General features: G+C 46.7%; 5 protein-coding genes across 5 annotated transcripts; 3 read left to right on the top strand and 2 right to left on the bottom strand.

Moving 5' to 3' along the window:
- Positions 1 to 3071: 3071 nt before the first annotated feature.
- Positions 3072 to 5120, top strand: BHQ10_000900 (uncharacterized protein; the record flags this gene model as incomplete). The annotated part of the gene is made up of 3 exons (XM_040881868.1): positions 3072 to 3134; positions 3188 to 3370; positions 3423 to 5120. The coding sequence occupies 3 exons, from the start codon at positions 3072 to 3074 to the stop codon at positions 5118 to 5120; spliced, it is 1944 nt and encodes a 647-aa protein (XP_040729405.1).
- A 1794-nt stretch (positions 5121 to 6914) lies between these two features.
- On the bottom strand, positions 6915 to 8600 carry BHQ10_000899 (uncharacterized protein; the record flags this gene model as incomplete). Its single annotated transcript, XM_040881855.1, has 7 exons — positions 6915 to 7245; positions 7305 to 7479; positions 7553 to 7873; positions 7930 to 8079; positions 8137 to 8167; positions 8220 to 8338; positions 8396 to 8600. The coding sequence occupies 7 exons, from the start codon at positions 8598 to 8600 to the stop codon at positions 6915 to 6917; spliced, it is 1332 nt and encodes a 443-aa protein (XP_040729404.1).
- Positions 8601 to 9611: 1011 nt separating this feature from the next.
- On the top strand, positions 9612 to 11649 carry BHQ10_000898 (uncharacterized protein; the record flags this gene model as incomplete). The annotated part of the gene is made up of 10 exons (XM_040881844.1): positions 9612 to 9720; positions 9858 to 9953; positions 10056 to 10240; positions 10303 to 10339; positions 10398 to 10465; positions 10523 to 10905; positions 10962 to 11029; positions 11086 to 11354; positions 11453 to 11508; positions 11568 to 11649. The coding sequence occupies 10 exons, from the start codon at positions 9612 to 9614 to the stop codon at positions 11647 to 11649; spliced, it is 1353 nt and encodes a 450-aa protein (XP_040729403.1).
- Positions 11650 to 13092: 1443 nt separating this feature from the next.
- Positions 13093 to 15140, top strand: BHQ10_000897 (uncharacterized protein; the record flags this gene model as incomplete). The annotated part of the gene is made up of 2 exons (XM_040881833.1): positions 13093 to 13151; positions 13208 to 15140. The coding sequence occupies 2 exons, from the start codon at positions 13093 to 13095 to the stop codon at positions 15138 to 15140; spliced, it is 1992 nt and encodes a 663-aa protein (XP_040729402.1).
- Positions 15141 to 16423: 1283 nt separating this feature from the next.
- Positions 16424 to 18439, bottom strand: BHQ10_000896 (uncharacterized protein; the record flags this gene model as incomplete). The annotated part of the gene is made up of 2 exons (XM_040881822.1): positions 16424 to 17403; positions 17464 to 18439. 2 exons carry the CDS (start codon positions 18437 to 18439, stop codon positions 16424 to 16426), a joined length of 1956 nt encoding a protein of 651 aa, XP_040729401.1.
- Positions 18440 to 21134: the final 2695 nt, after the last annotated feature.

The raw sequence follows: 21134 nt of genomic DNA, 5'->3' as shown, positions 1-21134 counted from the left end.
GAGCTAGGCTCTAGCACACAGCCTTTAGCCAAAATAGAATCAAGATATCCTTAAATCTTTTCACAGTAAGCAATTCCCCGATAAACTCCATGCCAAGCCATGAAGTTAAAAGGGTAAGCATCCAGTACTTTGCTATATCAACAACGACCTTCCCATCCTTCTTCATGATCAGGTTTTTATAATGAGGGACAGTTGCCTATTCACTCTAGAGAAAACTTGATATGAACAATCCGTGTCTGAGATGGAGGAATACGTGACCCGACGATCAGGCGTTGGGATCCAATCTGGACGCATGAGGAAACGGTTCGTCGGACATTCATGTGTGCCAGCATATCTTTCGAATACACACTGGTAACCTGGATATTTAATTTCCTAATCAGAGTTATGAGGGTTTTCCTTCGATTCACTGAGCATACCCGCGAGCTTACGCAAGGCTCACTGATCAGATCACGCGCTCAGTCCTACTCAAGGGAGTGAAAGCAGCGACACTAAAACAGAAAGAGAAAGCCGTGGCTGCGTTAGGGGAAAAGTTCGTAGAGTAGAAATACCAGTTACAACTTCCTAGGAATAGGAATAGGAATAGGATGACCACGATCGACCCATCGATTGTCGCTGACATCGGTAAGCACAAGTACATAGGCAAAAGGATATTCCTATCAACTACGTTTACTGGAGGCGGCGAGATGACTCAATGGGATGACTCTGCAGAATGTGTATTTCCTTGGTCATTTAGTGACCAAATCTAGAGTCATCCGGGTATCCATTTTTGCATTGAAAAATGAACCCGACCAGTTAGCATTGCAAGTGGTATGCTACCTACTAGACCAACTCCGACTCAATAATATCACTAGTCATTAATATAATATCGTTCATGGCTCTTGGGCACATACTATTGTCTATAGAAGATGATTGTAAGCCCTGGATGGTATGTGTTCGCTTAATTCGAAATCAGACTGAAGATTGGCCACATATGCGTTGCTCAGGGGCAATCATGGACTGCTGTTGCACGGCTCGAAAAAATATCACATTGTAGTTTGCACAATTGAGCCGAACGCTTACTCTCCCATCCAAATCCTTGTTTCTTAAAAGTTTCTTCTTGCTTCGTGAGCTGCTAGAGCCGGCAGAAGTGAATCGGCGAGTAAGTCGTTGAACGGTGCAAAAACAAACCAATCACATCAACCGGGAGAATCGAGTTTTCTCCGTGGCTGGCGGGGACTGATACACCAAGCGTTTCACTTGGCTTTGGGGCTTTCCCCTGATCTAACCGCTTACTAGCCTACTACTAGTCACACTAGACTAACGCAAGTTTTTCTGGCCGATACGAAGTCAGGGAAAGGTGAACCGGATCATCACGGGGCCACCACGGGCCACCGGCCATCATGGTGATCCAGACCATGACACCAAGTTGATGTGTGAAAAAGAAAAGTGTCACGAATAGCCGATGTTATGAATGAGTGCTACCTGTCAGAAATCATTAAAAAGGCAGAGATTTGACGTCCGCATTGTTTGTGGATTTATTGGAAAGCAACGAAAATGGCTTCTGTTGATCAATGGCCACATGTAAATTCCAGCACGCATAGTCGCATACTCGTTACCTAGGTTCAATTCAATAGATACATCGACTCTTCTTCTCGATTCATTGAGACCTATCTTCCAGTTACGTACCGGGTACTATCCGTCACCGTGTGATTCGACCGTCGTCGTGCTGTGGCGTCAGTAGCAGAGTCTTGGCTGAGTCCATTTGTTGCACTGGACCAGTGAATTCCGACGAAAAGTTCCTGTTCAAGGCAGTTGTGCTACGGAGGCAGCTCCGTATGTGGTATCAGTCAGATTCAGTCTGCTCTACGACATTACAATCGAGACGCCAAGCATGACCCCATCATCCGATGGGGCCTTGCAAGGGGCTTCTTTTCTGATGGCTCGAGGAATCGAGGGAACACCAGGAGCTTAAGCGAAACGCCACGAGACCGATTGGATAGACGGAGTATGTAAAAATCAAAAGATAGCCTTGTTGGTAGCGTGGAAGTCGCCCCGCGCCTAAAAGTAAACCTTCCCGAAGCGGTAACGGCAAGCCCTAACGTCGGAGGTCTGACACCGTTTTGGCCAACTCGAAACGAAGACCATTCCTGTTCCTGGCGCTAATCCACTTATCCTACTCCGTAAAGAGGAGGCTAAAGAATTGAGTTTGGCTGCTTTTGTTTTAAATTCTTCAACTCTAGTCCTTTTTAGTCATGGGAACAGTGACAACCCACCCATATTGCAGCAAACGTATAAGAGGCTTTTAATGGTGTTCGACACTGACCAGTCTCCTGTCCAGATCTGTGCCTGATTGCTTGATTAGCTTGATAGCTAAAACTTGATCTGGTTTAACCCTGAGGCTGTGTTGACCTTCCGGCGTCTGGGGTCTTCCTCAGAATGTCTTACTTTTGAGCGCCTCCACTGGGCTCTCAACCGTACACGGACATCGTCTGATTGCTGCAAGTAATCAAGCCTCTGGTTGTACACTATCGGTGGGGTGTAGTAGTCTATCTAGTGGGAATTGGAAGTGGAAAGTTGAACCATGCTGGCCAAGCATGGAGACAGTAGCAGTAACTAGTCACTAGCTACCACTGCATAGTGCATACGGAGCAGAACTGATTCTGCATTGTATGCAATGCTTTGTTTTTCGTCCTTTCTGGGTGACCCAAGTGGCCCCTCTCGTAGAGACAGAAAAAGTGGTTCGAAACAAAGGGAGAATCTTAATCCGTAGAGCGTATTGATCCTGTTCCTGGATTGGTCATGGCACTGGCCATTGAGGTCACTACTTGGCATACATGGAAGCCGATTTAAATCCTCATGTAGTCCCCCGACTTATGCCTCTTTCTTTCCTTCCTTTTCCTCACTCTCTCTATATTCACACATCTCTCTTTTTATCATTTTTGTTTTCTTGTATCTCCCTATACCGGCTCCGAGAGCTGCGTCATTCGTTAAACAACAACATTCGTTTGGAGTCACCTCCTACAACAAACCGTCTCTCGCTTTACGTTTGAACACTTTCTATCATTAATCCATAATACCACCTCGTTTTCAATATGAAGTTCTCTTCTGTCAGTGCTGTGGCCGCCTTCTTGGCCGTCCAGCAAGTCTCTGCTTCCGTGAGTCATTCTACTATCAAGCTATTCCAATATATGGTACTAATAATGACCAGTGGGATACCGAAAGTTGTTTCCCTAGCCCAAGCAATTGTGACAACAAATGTACTAGCACTCAGAACGGTGGCTGGGACTGGTCCTGGTTGAGCCCTGGCCAATCCCTCCAGAACTACGATGGATTCGGATTCTCTGGCTTCTCTTGTTCTGAGCGCAGCAGCGGAAAGGGCAAGCGTACTTCTGTATGTTATAAGCACTGCTATACATTGATCATGTCTAACACCTGGCACGAAGGATAAATGCATCTCCGGTTCCATCTCCAAGTCCGGCAAGGGATCATCTCCCTCGATTAGCTGCGACGGTGACGTTGATGCCTTCTCCATTACTCATTTCAGCGTCTACACCGATAAGGATACCGATGTTAACTTCAACTTTGGCATGCCTGACGGAAGCAAGTGTTCGTTCACACACAAGTGTGGATCTGAGGGTACCGATGTCTCTAACGACCAGTGTGGTGGTGCTACCTCTGTTAGCTGGACTATCCCCGACCACAGCGACGTTGACGACTGTGGATTCGGAATATACTCTATTGGATTCGACTGCAGCCCCAGCACTGGTGGTCACACCACCACTAGCTCTCGTGGCTCTCATTCTACTGTCCCTGTCTCAGTCCCAGTCGTCTCCGTACCTACCACCACTCCTGTCTCTATTCCAGTGACTGTTCCTGGAGTCTCGACCGAGGCCGCACCTACCACTGCCCCTGCTGGTCCTTCTACTACTCCTTGTACCACTACTCCTGGTGCCACTGGTGTTCCTGGAACCACTGCTCCTGGCACCTCTGTTCCTGCCTCCACTCCTGGATCTTCTGCTCCTGGCACTACTGCTCCTAGCACCTCCATTCCTGCCTCTATTCCTGGATCTTCTGCTCCTGGCACCTCCGTTCCTGCCTCCACTCCTGGAGCTTCTGCTCCTGGATCGTCTGCTCCTGGCACCTCAGTCGCTCCTGGAACTTCTGCTGCCCCCACTTCCGTTGTTCCCGGAACCTCTGTCGTTGGCCAGTCCAGCCCAGCCGTTTCCTCCCCCGGAGCTGTTTCCACTGCCCCGGTCCAGAGCTTCAGCACTTCCACCGTTTATACAACCACCGAAGTCACCATCACCAGCTGCGCTCCCACCGTCACCAACTGCCCTGCTGAGTCCAAGACTGTCGTCACCCAGACCATCGCCGTCTCCACCACCATCTGCCCCGTCACTGCTACCGAGACCGGCGTCCCCGGAGCCGCCAGTACCGCACCCGCAGGCGCTGCTAGCAGCACCTCCCCTGCCGGTACCAGCCCTACGTCCAGCCCTGCCCCCGGCTCCGACTCCTGCCCCAGTGTCGTCCCCAAGTGTATCAATACCTGGCTCCCATCCACCTGCACTGATAACACCGACGTGTCCTGCTACTGCCCTTCATCCAACGCCACTTCCGCCATCATCTCCTGTATCCAGGCCTGGAGCAGCGACTCTGATGAGCTCTCCACCGCTTTGTCCTACTTCACCGGTATCTGCAGTGGCTACATTCCCGGTAACCCAGGAATTGTCACCGCTGTCCCCACCACCATCACCTTGGGTCCTACTCCTGCACCCTCTGGAACTGCTGCTGCTACTTCTGTGCCATGCACCACCATCACCTACTCCTCTAGCACATGGACTGTTCCTCAAGTCGCTTTCACGACTGCCACTGCCACCGGTGTCGGTGCCACCCCTACTGTCGGTCTTGTGGGTGTGACTTCTGTCCCTGCTCCCGCAAACACCCAACCCGTCGCCGCTGTCACCACCTTGGCAACCAAGACCAGTGCCGTCCCTGGTGTCGCCGGCGCCACAGGATCCAAGACTCCTACCGCCTCTTCGACACTCAAACCATTCACCGGTGCCGCCGTCCCAGGCGCCATTGTCTCACGACAGGGTATGCTCTTGACCGGTGCCATGGGAATGTTGACCTTGTTCTTGTAAACGTCGTGCGTGCGAACAAAGATTTTTGATACTGAGTTTTTTGCGACTTGCTTGTTTCTAATTTTATGTGCCACGTTTGCTGGAATTCGTCTGTTATGGTATCCCATTTCAGTCATCCTTGTTTGATAATAATGAGGGAAGGGAAAGAGTGGTATATTCGGATTAATTTACTTCTTACACTCCTTTATACTATTCTTGAGAATATATATTGCCTAGGCAGCTAGTCCTAGAGCTGAACATTGATATCCAATTCAAAAGTTTACATTCAAGTTGTTGTCCATTCAAGAAGTAGAAGAACACCTAGGTATAAACATTTCAGGAGGGATCCATAATATCAACGGGCTTGAAAGGAATTACATGATCTGATTTCAGGGAGTGTCTCAAATTGATTGTACCAGCAGCTAATTGTTCAAAAGCCAATTTACGGTTCGCTTCTCAGGATGATCCCAGATTCATATGAGTATTTCATTCCAAACTCGATCAGACACAGCGCGCAAGCTCTGGTCAATGAATTCACTACCACAGACACATGCTCCGTTCTGGTCATGTCCTTGGCAGTTGATGCCTTAGGTTTGAGCCTACATCCACGCTGCAGCATTATGCACTTTTTTGATCTGCATACAATTAAACCAGTGATAGATCAAGCCATTGGCGGATTGCGTTATTTTAATCAGAAACTTGTTATCATCACTTACGTCTACTCGGTAACCAATAGTTGGAATATTATTCAACAGACCAAAGCAGATAAAAAGGCATTTACAAGCATTCTTTGTGACTTGAATCCAGCGATATTCAAACTCGCAGTTGAAAACACTGAAGAGATCTCTATCGGTAACCTTGTTATCCGGGACAGAGTTCTACATAATCTAAGGACCGGTGAAGTTGCGGAGCCTTCTAATAATACTAATGACGAGGATATCATTATTGCCATTCAGAAATCGTTTGTGGAGGAGGTGGGCTTAGAAACCGCTACAGACGTATGAACCGTTCGTTCATGTTTCCTACTTATCATGTGCATTACCCAGTTTAGACAGAATGGAATTTGCTTTAATGACCGTCTCTTGCTAATAGTTTTAGATGATTTTATGTTCAGGTTCAAGCAACTTGATCTGTGTGGTGCTCTAGGAGAATTCTCAGTAAGATTATTGAAAATATCCTCGGCGGTATCTACTAAGTCAATCAAGTAAATAAAAGTCACATAATCAATTAGAATACATGTATAACTAAACTACTACTTGAAAGCTTGATTAGCTATCTACAAAAGATATATAATAAGTAGGCCCTTCTAACTAAAAGCGAATTGATAGCTATAGTTTGACTTATACTTAAAAACATAGGTGTAGATATCGTTCGCAGCTATTTGCTGCTCTTTATGTAAGGATCATGGGCCTGACATGACGGCCGCGAGATAAATATTGCTGGTACAGGAAGCTATCCGCAGTGTCATTCATTTCGCGGCCTTATATAAAGCTATAGAAAGAAAGAATACCCTCATAGCTCTAATTAGGAAAATAAATGTCCCTAGTTACAGGCAAGTACTAAAGGATCTTTATATAATAAAGCCCACCATGTAAACACCACTAATTGCCATTTATCGGACAGCATGGCGCACAAGCCAGAATTAACATTGTTGTCATTTATCCCACTGAACATTTAGCTAAATTCATGCCACACGAGTTTAAATGAGCATTATTCCAGTATTCGTGGACAGCTGCACTTTATTATATATCGTAGTCCATGCTAGAGATCTAATACCAAATTACCTTTACGTGTTACCGCAATGGGAAATCATAGTTAGAGCGCAGCCTTGGCCCATCCAGCTCCAGGGAATACACTCTGGAGTCCGTCCCAAAGCGGCTCACCGTTATAAGTCATATCCTCAAAAGCCGGGCAAGATAGGTCCAAAAGCGTGGTTGCGACGAGGTTTGTAGCCAGTTCCAACGGGGCAGCGATGGTAGAGTAGAGATTCGTCAATGCATTGGGACTAACGGTTTTGACGATTTCAAAAACCAAGCATAGTAGGTTGTTGTCCTTCAGCAGATCTGCGGCATTGAGGACACCGCCGGTAAGATTGGAAATATCCACGCCGGTGAATGTATTCACAGCGCCGACATTGCCACCGATACTTTGGAATCGTGTCAGAATTTCATAAGTCAAACTTGAATCGAAGAAGGCCAGACTTACTTCAGAAGTTCGGGATATTGTGTTGCAAAATTCAATAGGTCTAAGTTCAGGTCTACTAAGCCGAAGTCGGTTGGACGACGATACCAGTTCTCTGGAATACGTTCATAGCCGTAGTTGTACTGCAATGCGTCGTCAGATCCGCTCACACCGAAGATGCTCTTGAGCACATCCTTAGCTAATGTCACGTAACTACATTAGCTCCGCTTTTAGAGCGAAAAGTGGTTGAAATGGAGATGGATATAACGTACTGAGGACCCCCTCGGGGTTTTCAACGGAATGATTCCTGAACAGTCTTCCTGCAAAAATGTAACCGGCATTTCGGGCAATAGCACCGGTGAATGGACCGTAATAAAAATTTGGATTGGTAGTGATACTCTCTTCGTATCTGTTCTTCGCAAATTCGGCGATCAAGTCCATGCTGAACGTGCCATCGGTTGACATATCAGAAAAATCCCGGAATTTGGTGAGGTTCAGAGTCCATGCGTCGCCAGTGACATACAAGTCGTCACGAAATGGAGACGAATCCGACTCGATAAAATTATGTGAACCGTTCAATCCGCGTGGGACGCCTTTGAGATTTAAGTATCCATTATGTTCTGAAGTGTCCCATCAATCAAGAACATACCGATTATACCAAATAAATTGCCTAGCAAAGATTGGACTGCTGGCGACTCTCCGGCAATTGAGAAACGGGGATCAATTGAAAGCGGATTCCCAACCCAGAGTGTACCCATTACAGACAGGACAAGGCCAAGGTCAGCACCCATTCCCCATACTTTGAAGGATCGAATTAGCATTATTGAGTATTTATGTTGGAATGCTGCAGCTATACCTTCATTGATTGCAGGGATCGCTTCGGCTAACTTCAACTCCCGTCAACAGGAGAGACTATGTAGAGCAGACGAAACAACTTACCGAAACGACTCCATTATGGGGTATGTACCCATGGTTTGCCAGAGCATTCAAACCGGGACAGGGACCACGCTGGTCTCCCGATGCAAAATCGGGTGGTACGAAGCTATGTTCACCAGTAACTACTATTTCGTTAGAAAGAAAGGGCATCTTGCGTATGCAGCATGAGCTAAGCGTACCTTGGATAGGAGATGATAGAGGATCTAGCAAACTGCGCTTTTTGATCGCCTTCTCGATGCCATTTTGAATTTCAGCAAAGGGGCATCTCTTGTCTCCAGTTGTGGGCTTTATTGACATCAATTTGCCCAGATTTTCGGCGGTTGGAAAGGCAGATACAGCACTTGCGGCCAAAAGGGCCGAAAGCATTATATTCTCGAATCTCATCTTCTGATCTAGGTATTCTGGGCGGAGAAAGGAAAAATGAATGAACGACAGTCAACGAAAGACTAAGGTAGGCTTGATAATCGGTAAGGAATGGACGGTTGAGCAGTCAAGAAACTCTTCCAGAACACAACTTTTCCATAACGAAAGGTTGAAGTCGAATAGACCCTCTCTATCCACAAACATATTTTACACGAACTGAGCTTGGCGATGTGATCCGAGGGTTGGAAAAGATATTCTGGACATCTCTTGGGAACTCCTATCAACTACCGAGCGGACCACCCGGTTGTAAGTCCGTGCTAAGCACTAAGTTATTGGGCAAATTCTTTAATTTATACAGTGCCGATCTGTCATCAGTGCGAAGCTATCTAGAGACTGAGGGATAAGTAGCGATGTCTAAGCGCAAGACGTCGGGTGGTAGCTTAGTTTCACTCTCCTTTGTATTACAGCTAACTAATTAATAATATTACGACATATAACGGTCCCTCGGAGCTAAGCAAATTACCAACCTTAATCCCATTCTCAAATGGGAAAGCTGATGTCCGCATTGAGTAAAGCTGAAATTTATGAGTTTCATGAAGTAAAGGAGAGGGAACTGCGCTTTGATTCACTAGACCTGTCATGGGAATTTTGGTGTCTATCTTCAATTAATGACATTATTTGCGGCTTCTGTCCCCCTTAGAAGGGTACCCAGTGACACAATGGGCCTAATCCACGCAAAGCTTCTACTGCATTGATCATCACCGGCTAATTTGAGTCTTGTCCCGTCAGAAACGAAAATTTGATGCCCTGCCATGTTAACATCCACGAATCATGGTACCACTTGGCAATTATAGCAAAGACTGTTAATATCAAACACGATTATTACGTGGAAGACCTAATAAGTGTCGAATACTCGTCTTAAGGATGGGACCCATGCCTGTGAGCGTTATCATTCTCCTGATACTCGAGTTAGTGCGGGTCAAGAACGTTGCGGAATGAGTCTCTGTTAGAACACTCTTCAATAAATAGAATATGAACAACACAACCGAGAACCGGCCCTATGTGAGAGTATCCTTCACCATTCGGAACAACCAAGATGCGGCTTTCTTTGTTGTTGTTGACGGCGGCGATTTCGACTGTTGTCAGCGCCCAGATAGCCCGTCGAAGTGAAACATCTGCAGTCAATGAGACAGAACTTCTTGGACAATTACCTGCATGCGGCGTATGAACTTGCTGAATTGTTAATCTTCCACGTGACATTAATCTAATTGATGACAGTTGCAATGTCTGTTTCAGGAAATTCCGAAGTCCAATTGTACAGCGACGAATTTGCCATGCATTTGCACAAACCAGCAGCTCAACGAGATGATCACGGTTTGTGTAGCGCAATCTTGCACAATCCGAGAATCACTGAGTATGATTGCCAACCCTTTTCACTTCGTCTATGTTTAAGTCAAAAATTCTGACCACTGGCAGCAACCAAGAATGTGACTTCCACTCTCTGCGGCGCCCCCATCAGGGATCGCACCGCCGTCGTCTCAGTTGCTGGATTGGCCGGAGGCGCTCTTGCGATTGTTTTCTTCCTTCTCAGAATGGTGACTCGCCTGCCACGATTTGGGGTGAGCTTCGGTCTGGATGATGCTGTTTTGACATTCGTTATTGTAGGCTTCTGGCTCCTGGTGGCTGCTTGCCTCAAAATGCAGAGATATTGATTTGACTTTAGGGACTTGCAATTGTATTGACATACTTCTCATATGTTTGTAAGTTGATATCCGCCCAGCAGATGACGCCCGAAGAAGATATTGATTCCTTTTTGAGTGGCATCGCATGGCCTCGGGAAGGACATGTGGACAGTCCCTTTCGATAATATCACCCACATTCTTTACGTGAGTATCCCCCTTTGCCCAAATTCGAATTGTACAGTTGGGCTTAACCTGCTATAGATTTACTATATTGATGAGGATATTTACCTCAGTATCCTGCCGCTCACTAAAATATCTATTCTACTTTTCTATCTCCGAGTCTTTCCGCAAAGATCCTTCCGCATCACAACCTACATCGTCATCGCAATGAATTTGTGTTACTTGATCGCCTTTGTACTCGTCTCCGTTTTCCAGTGTCATCCAATTGATGCAGCATGGCTCAGGTGGGACGGCGAACATCCGGCGAAATGTCAAAATATCAACGCGCAAGGATGGGCGTCAGCTGCGATCAATATGTTTCTCGATATTGTGACTATGGTTTTGCCTCTTCGCGAATTGAGCAAGCTATCGATGTCCTTGAAAAAGAAAATGCAACTGATGATTATGTTTACTCTTGGACTCTTGTGAGTTTTCAATTCGACTTGAGATAATATCTACTCTTGCTGACGGGAAGAAACAGCGTGACACTCGTTAGTATACTACGATTACACAGTTTGGTCGAGTTTGCCAATACGACCAACTTGACCTGTTAGCCTGTTCCTTTGTTTGATTTCATTACCATTTAGGCTGACTGGTGAAAACAGGGGACTACGTACAGTTAGGCTACTGGAGCACAATCGAAGTAGACGTCGGGATCATCTGTGCTTGTCTACCAGCAGTCCGAAAGCTTCTCCGAGGTGTCTTTCCCAATGTGTTCGCGAGCACAGTTCATAGTGGAGCAAAGACACCGGCTTACTCTCATACGCGGTCTGCTCAATCTGGTGGCGGAAAGCGTTTTATCAAGAACGGAGAGTACGAACTGCATCACCGAGATGCAGCTCTAGAAGAAGGCGATGCCATGCCGCTGGTTCAGGTAACTACACATGTGCAAGTGACTTCTCACTCAGTGACACCGAAAGACCGACAAGTCAATTAAAAGAAACTTCTCTTCTATTTGCTGAGATCGATCAGCTTGTACCGTATACGCTGATAGAAATTCATTTACTGGTGCCTGTCAAAGCAGTACGGTATTTTCAAAGCCCGATTTGAAATTCGTATTTTTAAAGACCAATTAAGACACTTCTAGCCATGTCGATCACTTTGTGAACAAGAAAGACGGCGTCTACTCGCAAGACTTCAATTCTCGCTTGAGCAAATTCTCCTCCTAGGTTGAATCGTTCGAGCCAGGTTATATCAAGCATGCTGTGATAACAGTGAGCTACTTGATGAAAATGTTTACTTTCCTTTAAAATCTTCCAGCTTCTTTTGCGTACCAATCAGACTTTTTACTATAATCCAGACCACGGATAATAAGTATGCTTGTGAAAAGGGACACGTACCCCTTCTCTTATTTGTTTTGATTTATAGTCCCAAAGCAAAAAGCCTTGTCAAATTGGCAACGAATTGGGACATCAAAATCACTGGATATGGCCCGGCATGAAATTTCCGAGGGATTCCCAGGTGCTAGGGCAAGGATGTTCAGTCATTAACTGCATATGGCTAATTCGGGGGAGGCTTTCGGTAATTTAATGGAGCACGGTTGAAAGTTCGTGTGAACCGTTGAAATCTGACTGTCTTAAAAGTGGCTGACCTAACTGCATTCGACTCGAGTCAATAAGCTGACTGGGAAGGTCTGTTTCATGGAAGTTGAGAGCTCATGAAGTATCCACAAACTTGGTAGAAAACAACTCGCTAGGATGGAACACATAAAGAAGGGAAAGGGGGCAAAACTAATCCCCTAAACCATAATGTGGGTGCTACAATGAGTGGCATCTCATATTGGACCTTTTAAGATTGTTGTGATATTGGTTGATCTCAGACTTCTAAGGAGCTGGGCCTATTTCGAAAGACGCCCGAGGTAAAAACTAAATTTTGTTGGTCACCAAACATCTCCAAATATCCCTAATTCTAGCATATGCACAACTTCAACTCAATATAAATAATTCTTAAAGGAGGCAACTTGATAAACTAAGATGATATTCCATCCTAGCAAAAGCTTACGAATGGACTCCCCACGCTACTACATGTTTACATGCCATACCGCCACGAGGCTCGAGCGCTAAAAAGAGACGGCGGCTTCATGTATATATGCTTAAAGTTCTACACTATTATATTAATTACACGGACACATATAAGTATGTATCTAATACAGCCTCCGCAATACCCACGGCGGTATACGTAGCACGGGTTGTAAACCCTAGTAGCAATTAGTACATAGTTAGCTTAACGTATTGGTCAAGTACCTTCCTCTTTATGAAAGGCTCGAAACGGCCCGTTCATCGTTTCTCCTGGATCAGTAGACCAGGGTGTTCAAGAACCTAGGTGGAGTACGTCGGAAGCAGTTATTAGCGAGAGCTCATAGACGACTGCTGATCACTTCTATATTCGCTGTCTGAGAATCAGTCTGACATCCGTCAAAAGCGATAAAACTTCAAGAATAGCTTAGACATGCAGGACCGGATGCCAAAGTGCCGCTCGGCTTATATTGTGCCCTCACGGCCTGTTGTGAATGACATTTGGTGCTGCTCGTCACTCATTCATTCATTCGTTTGTTCCCTTCGTCTTTTTTGCTTCACTCCTTGATTCTTGGATGTAGCTGGGAAGTTATCAAAATGCTTTTACTAAAGTCGTTCCCTTATCTGTCACTCTTTGCAGCCGCCGTTTCTGTTTTGTAAGTCTTTTCTTGGAGATTGAAAGCAAATATTCTTCTCTGACATTCTGCTCCAGTGGCCATCCAAGCTCTCATCATACCCACAAACGTGACCAGATTGAATATGATTATGTCATCGTTGGATCTGGTGCCGGAGGTGGCCCTTTAGCTGCCCGTCTTGCTATAGCCGGATACAAAGTGCTCTTGTTAGATGCCGGCACTGACGAGGGTAATGCTACTCAACAAATGGTACCAGCCTTGCAACTTCAATCCACCGAGTATGGGCCCCAACGCTGGGATTACTTTGTAAACCACTACACCGACCTCGAGCGACAGAAAGAAGATTCAAAAATGGTATACAACACCACTTCTGGAGACTTATATGTTGGTCTCGACCCTCCAACAGGCGCCACGCCACTGGGTATTCTTTACCCACGCGCTGGAACTCTTGGTGGTTGCACTGGGCACAATGCCATGATTACTGTCACGGCTCAGGATGACGATTGGCAATACATTGCCGACATCACCGGTGATACATCGTGGGAGCCATCGAATATGCTATCATACTTCGAGCGCCTGGAGGCTAATCGGTATCTTCCGTCTTCGATAGTTGGACATGGCTATGACGGTTGGCTCATGACAAGCTTGACCTCCCTAGGACTCGTCATTGAGGATCAGAAATTGTTATCATTAATTCTGGCCTCCTGTACCGCGGCCGGGAAAAGTATTCTAGGCATGATTATAACCACCGTGACTGGTCTAGCAGGTGTTTTACTCCGTGATTTGAACTCTCCCGATCGAAATTGGGCTACAGGTCCCTTTCAAGTGCCTCTAGCAGTCAAACTTCCCGACAGTTCACGTACGGGACCTCGCGATTTTCTTGTAAATACTATCGCCGCCAAAAACTCGGACGGTTCCCGCAAATACGTTCTTGACATTCAGCTCGAGACTCTTGTCACCAAGGTTGTCTTTGATCAAAGCGGCACTACTACTCCTCGTGCTGTCGGAGTCGAGTATCTCCAAGGTCAAAGTCTCTATCGCGCCGATCTGCGCTCTAGCACTGCGGGCCCTGGTGTACCTGGAGCAGTCAACGCGACCCGCGAAGTCATTCTGTCGGCCGGTGCGTTCAATAGCCCTCAACTTCTCAAACTAAGTGGTATCGGCCCCAAAGCCGAACTCGATCAATTCAATATTCCCATTGTGGTTGATCTACCGGGAGTTGGAACCAATCTTCAAGATCGTATCGATGGTGAAGCGCCCACCGACTTCACGATTACGTCCCAATGCACATTCCTTCGCACTTCCCCGGATCCTTGTCTAGTCCAGTGGCAGAACAATAAGATTGATCCCGGAACATACGCCACCAATGGAATTGCCATTGCTGTCTTGCGCAACACAAGCACATCTAGCTCCTCGTTCCCGGATATCTTTGTTTCTGGTGCTCCTGCCAAGTTCAAGGGTTACTTCCCCGGTTATGCCGATGATTCACTGGCTGATGCGCGGCACTGGGCATGGATTGTTTTGAAGTCCCACGTACGCAATAACATGGGCACAATAACTCTTCGTTCAACGGATCCGCGCGATACCCCCATCATTAACTTTCGCTACTTCGACGAGGGTGTTACCGCCGGAGGAGCCGATGAATTCGATCTTCAAGCACAGTACGAAGGATTGATGTTCGCTCGTCAAGCCTTTTCCGACTTGATTCCTCTCGACGGTTCCTTCACCGAAACTTGGCCAGGTCCCAACGTCACGACGGAGGCAGATATGAAAGATTTCATCAAGCGTGAAGCCTGGGGCCATCATGCATCATGCACATGCCCAATCGGCAACGACACAGATCCCAACGCTGTATTGGACTCTAATTTCCGTGTCCGTGGCGTCGATGGTTTGCGAGTTGTGGATGCTTCTGTTTTCCCCAAGATACCAGGTTATTATATCGCTTTGCCCACTTACCAAATCAGTGAAAAAGCATCGGATGTCATCATTGCTGCTGCCAAAGCGAGCTGATTGACGTCAATTAGATACGTTATCTGGCTGTTAATATCAAAATTATGAACAAATTTAATCACATTAGTCGGTCAATCTCAGTACATAGTCGACAAATTAATAAAACCGAATAACTCCAATCCTGCACCAGACTGCTTCATTTTTTCAGATCAGTTGCAATAAAGAAAAAGGCCGACCTATGTGATTACCCGGCATCTCATCTCATCTCGACTCATTCTAACGAAAGCTATTCCAAGCCCTAATTCCTTATTTTATCCTAGGTACAATCTTCTGCAGGCTGCTTGTGTGTTTATGCAGTCACCGGTCACACATGGTCAGAATACCGGAGTTCGCCTATACTAGGCTAAGTATAGATTGTTCATACAACTGTGCTTCGATTCCTGGAACTCCCTCGAGCCCCTGGATTTTCTTTATGCGCCGAGTCGTCAGAGAGGCATTATAATGTCCGATCCAGTGGTCTATGGTTACCTACTTTCAGCAGAAACAGCACTTACTTCATGACTCCATATTGTGCTCCAGACCCATCGCTTCTCGTTGCTTATAAGGTTTAGAGTGAATGAATGTTGCACTTGACTATTGCAACGGTGGCTGTATGAGCCTGAGATGATCCTTGTACGGTAGTTGCCTCGTTTTTGTGCTCAATCCGAGTGTATTCTGTACCACTGGACATTCCATGCAGTACAGTAAGATCTGACCATGAACGTGAAGCTTCCCCGTCCCAAGATTTTGTGCCAAGATTCTTCACTTGGTGACAGAGCGAGCCCATTGCATGTGCAACTCATACCCGATTATAATGGGGAACCCTGGGTACTATATTGATTATTTCTACATGTGATGTAGCTAGCACAGATATGGGGAGGACACGGCCCCTTATAACCAGTTCTACGCGAAGAAAACTGAGTGTATATGTTCATCATTGCTAATCACAACTAACTCCAAGGTATCGACTAAATCCACAAACATAAAGAAACTTTTGATCTATCCAGTCATTAAACCAGCGATCAACATCCAGATGCCATCATCATAAACTCAATCAAATCATTATCCGACAGCTATCGCCATCAGTCTGTTGACAGCTATTACCGTCTAGTCATAGCGCCGCTGCGCCAGTTCGCCTTGCCGCCCGCCTCCGTCCGGTTACCGTAGCTAATCCTTTCATCACCTAATAAGACATGGCGTGAATGTAACACATTACATATGAATCAGTATCAACATGCAATGGAAAGAGAAAAATAAAGAAAGTCGATGCCGTTATGCAAAAGAATGTATATTGTAGATGTACTCTAAAATGAGAGCTGATTGCGTCGATGACCGTCAATTAGTTTACGCCGCACGGCCTCGCCGCCAGAATATTGATTGCTCTTGCGCTTGCGAGGCGGGGTTCGAGGATCGGCATAACGAGAGTGTTTGAAGACGCTGGCAACACGAGAGGGAGAGTTGGCTGGCATAAATTCTCGATGTTGTGGAAGGCGTATTAGTGTCTGATATCGGGTGTGATTGCGACGGAAAGCAGTCACAATGCCCTTGTCGAGGTGATTGAGAAATCGCTCGGCACTGTCGTTGTCATGGGCTCTGTTTGGCGTCGGTGTGGTCAAGCCTTGTACCGATGTCGCAACAGCCGGCGAGGTTGTGAGACCTTCGTCATCATCAGACCCCTTGTTCATTCCCTCATCTTCTTCATCAGACGATCCGTTCCCAAAGTCAAGGAAATCATCTACATTTAGCATACGTTCGTCGTCTTCATCGTCCTCGTCATATGAGCTGTCTCCACCATAGTTCTGAGATGGGTAGAACGCTTCAGGTGGACCCATAACCTGCCCACCAGGGGTGGCATCATTGCCTAAAGCGGTCATCATGAGGTTACCGGAACTCAGCATTGGGTTCAATTCGAACCCGTTCGGCGAAGTAAGAGCATCTGTGTCGCTTTCATCGACCAGATGCATGGTAGTGGTTCGAGGGCTGTTATGTGCTGTTCCACACATGCTGTTGGCCGCCGACTCCAGCCAGTCATGACGAGAAGAGGCGTATGCGGGAATGATGACTAAGTGTTTGCCAGTGCAGTCGACAAGTGCAACTGGCTTTTTGGGATCAGCAACGAATGTTCCCATGATGGGTCCGCGCCGACGTGGTGGGTTCGACCTCTGACTGGTGGAATCTCCAGTTGCTGTCAAAGAAGCAGTCGAATCTCGTCGTAGGATAGACCGCGGATGTGTGATGGTGGCTGGAGGTGGCAGGTCCTCGTCTGTCGTTTCTCCATCGTCGGCTATCGTATGTTAGTAACATAATAACGTAGACAAGCGGTTAAATATCATTGGGAGCATACTTTCATAGCCACTTGAGCCGTCTGAGACGGCGTCCGACTCTACATGATAAATGTTGGCCGGATGGCTGATATCGGACTCCCCAAAGATGTCTTCATATCGCTGGCTGTTGCTGGTGTCGTATTCACTATCAATCATACGACGGAGAGTAGGATCCAAGCTATCTTGTTGTAGGAAGTCACCGGGTATCTCATCGTCGGTAGAGCCATCGCGGCTATCGCTCGACGTGTCTGAGTCGGCATCGTCATCCTCTTCGACGACAAAATGGACATGCCTTTGCACAGGGGTTTCGACAGCTTCGCTGGTGAAATCAGTCTCGCCAAATGTCTCCATTGCGCTGTACAAGGTGTCCTCAAGGAAAGGTTCCGTGGAAAATAGGACGTGGTCATCGAAGTTACCGAATCCCTCCCACTCGTCAAAGTCAGGGGCGTCCGAGGTTGAGAATGTGCTTTTTATCATTTGACTATCGTCCTCGGAATCAAGAATCATCTGCTCTTCAAGCTTCTCGACATCCATGTCTTCGTCGTCGTCGATCTCATCGACGGCCGCGTAGTCGCTATCCGATTCACCGGTGCTACTTCGTTGACCCTCATAGCCCTCGTCGTAAGAAAGCTTTCTCTTTTTGATGGAAAGTGTAGAAGATTTCGTCTTTGACCCCGTCTTACGTCCTCTACGGCTCTTGCCTCCGTAAGACGGGGTCCGATGGGCGGACTCGTCGTCTTCATCGGAGCTTGCTTCGGAGTCTGCCTCGTCTTGTTCGTCGTCATCTTCGAAGCCGGATACTGAAGATATGGTTGAAATAGATGAAAAGGATGGCTTCCTTTTTCTGTTCAGACTCTTGGCTGTTACAGTCTTTTTTCCGGCCGGGTGTTTGAGGCCCTTGTTGCGCGCTGAGGTCAATTGCGACATTTCTGATCGGCGGTACTTGCCCATTGTCAATGGCGACCGCTTTGGGGATTGTGAGCTAGTTTTCGGCATTTTATTTGTTGTATGCGGTGAAGTGAGCGAAGTGGTATGTGAATATGGTCGTAGATCTGATCGAGATGGTAATGATGGTGATATAAAATTGGCTGAGGTAGGTTGACGTATGAGAAGTAATGAATATGATGATTCGAGAGGTGATCGTCGTCCGTAGGAGAAGGTTTAGATCGGATAACTCGGCGGAGAGAGAAGGTAAGAAAGGTTGCGCAGGAAAACACTTTTCGGTCCTCAATTCGGACGCTCAAAAAGTGCCTTTTCCGTGTATGATCTCAAGAGCAATTTCGACGTGCCTTCACGCAAGCGTCGAAAGAGGATAGCAGATATCGTCAAGGTCGATTTATGAAATTGTATCTTCGAAGAGCTGACTGGACTGGGAAGAGGGGGACAGACCGCCCCTCCCCAGCAGGAGATTTACAGCTCAGCGAATGCCATCTTGGGCGGTTTCCTGTCGACGATATCTGGGTGGATGATTTTCTGTAGGAATAGGTGTTTGTAGAATAAGGGCGGTTGAGTGTATATGGGAAATATGACGATATGTCGGAGGGAGAGAAGAAGGAAGGGAGGAAGAGAGAAGGACAGGAAAAGAAAACAGAGAGGAGAGAAACGGGGAAAAAGAAAAGTCATCATACCGTACGGCCGGTAACGGGTAATACGAGGGTGTTACAGACGCAGATCTGAAGGCGCTCCCATTGGTGCAAGGTGGCGCCAATTTTTACTGCAGGCAGATGGGGCTCCCATCTTTTACCTCAGGCTGCGATCTTTTTTAGGCAGGGGAGAGCCAATCAGCGGCTGTGTGGACTCACCGCATATTGCACTGTCCAATAATATGGTGCTAATGGACTCAATTGGCAATTACGACGATCCGTTTGCTAGCCTTGCTGTATGTAATGATGTGTATCAATCATGGGTGACATACTCAACGGTACTTAAACGCAATCATCCGGATCTCGACAATCACGAGCATTATCATACTGTCAATAGCGTTATATACAATCCATCACGGACCGTCGAATAGGCACACATACTTCTGAACATTTAACGAACACAAAATAATCATGATATGGTTTACGGACTTTCTGGAAACCCTTGACCGCCGATTAACTATCGCTACGTAATCGCATACCACCCTGGTTGCGGGACTACTCCCAACCTATGATACCGAAGGAACGGTATGAAGAAGGAGCTCTCCAGTGTTCGAGTACATGCAGTATGCAGCAGTCCCCGGCCAGCGCAGAGTACTAGGTACCTACACATGCAGTAGTTGAAATGTACACATGGTCAGATTGTCCTTCTTTCAACACCCTCGAGGACTGTAGTGAGGACAGCATCTCGGCGCTAGCATCGATGTGGCGGTGTCGGATAAAGACGTATCGATAACACCGTTGGAGAAGACACATGAAAATCTGAAACTGTCCAAGATGGCACCCCACCAGACTGCCCAATTTTACATGCTTGTATTAGCATTACGGGCGTTGCGCCATCCACGGCCTAGGAACAGGTAACCTCGTTACGATGTATTACAGCTTACAGCCCGTGCTGTGACACTGAGCATCCTCTATCCCGTGCTCAATTGATCAACTTAATGTACTTTTCTTGATCGTGCCATGTCTTCGCAGGCATGAGCTCGAAGTATTGAACGATGAGAATTCTCAGCAGACAAACACATGGAGAAACAGAGACTGACTCTGACCAATCGTCCGAAAGTCGAACCGGCCAGATTTCGTGATGAATCATAGCAATATGTCTGCCGACCAATCATCCTGTCTCTCACCACAACCCCCAGATTTTTCCAAGTCGGGATTTCTCCTCATGTGGATTGATGGTCGCACGAGTAAGATCAATACAGCATGACTTATCATGACTACAAAAAAATCAGTATGACTCAATCTTTTAAAAGCACCTTCAGGCAGCGTGATCCTTGCAAGTCGAGCTAGGCTGCAGCGCTGGGATGAACGACCGCGGCAGAGAGCGGCTGGAATGAGGCGAATGTATTCATTCCAAGGGTTCCACTTCCTCCGAAAGAACAGGTAACATTTCGAATCCTCAATACTCGGAGTGAGGCGCTCCAAGTAAGTTTTCTTTTCTTTTCCTTTAAATCCGAAGCCAGTGGCCACAATGACACGATGCTCCATATTGAGGTACGTAAATAAATAGCGTTGTTCCGTCAGGACACAATTTACCTGCGTCCGTTGGAGTCGTCATGAAAGCTTTTGATGTTTTTTTAAATTTTTTTGCGATTGTGGGGTATAAGCTTTCCAGCGAGCCGCTAGGGCTTGTCTAGCGGACCAATCAGACAGCTCACTCCCCGCGAAATAGGGTTAAGTACTAAGTAATGGAGCGAATCAGAAGCGCACACTGACGTTATTGACGCTCTGGCGGGGCTGGTCGTATGCTTATGTTTTGGGTATTGTGGTCGTACGACCTGGAACGATATCGTGGTTTTGTGTAGATTGCGGTGGCAATTGACCAATTACTACGTATGAACATTGTATGATCACAATCTCAGAGAGAGAGAGAGAGAGAGAGAACGTGTTATTACATTAGTTTGATGCTAAGCAAAACTAGTCCTGAAATATATCGAAATGATTCCGCGGTCAGCGTCGTTGCATCATGAAAGAGTAAATACATCATAAATTCGTCAAGGGCATCAATACCGTACCAAAAATCGCCAGGACAAAACGAAAAAGACAAA

The sequence above is a fragment of the Talaromyces amestolkiae genome (assembly GCF_001896365.1).
Source record: "Talaromyces amestolkiae strain CIB chromosome Unknown scaffold1.1, whole genome shotgun sequence".
Taxonomy (NCBI): domain Eukaryota; kingdom Fungi; phylum Ascomycota; class Eurotiomycetes; order Eurotiales; family Trichocomaceae; genus Talaromyces; species Talaromyces amestolkiae.
This window is presented reverse-complemented; position numbering and strand designations above follow the sequence as displayed.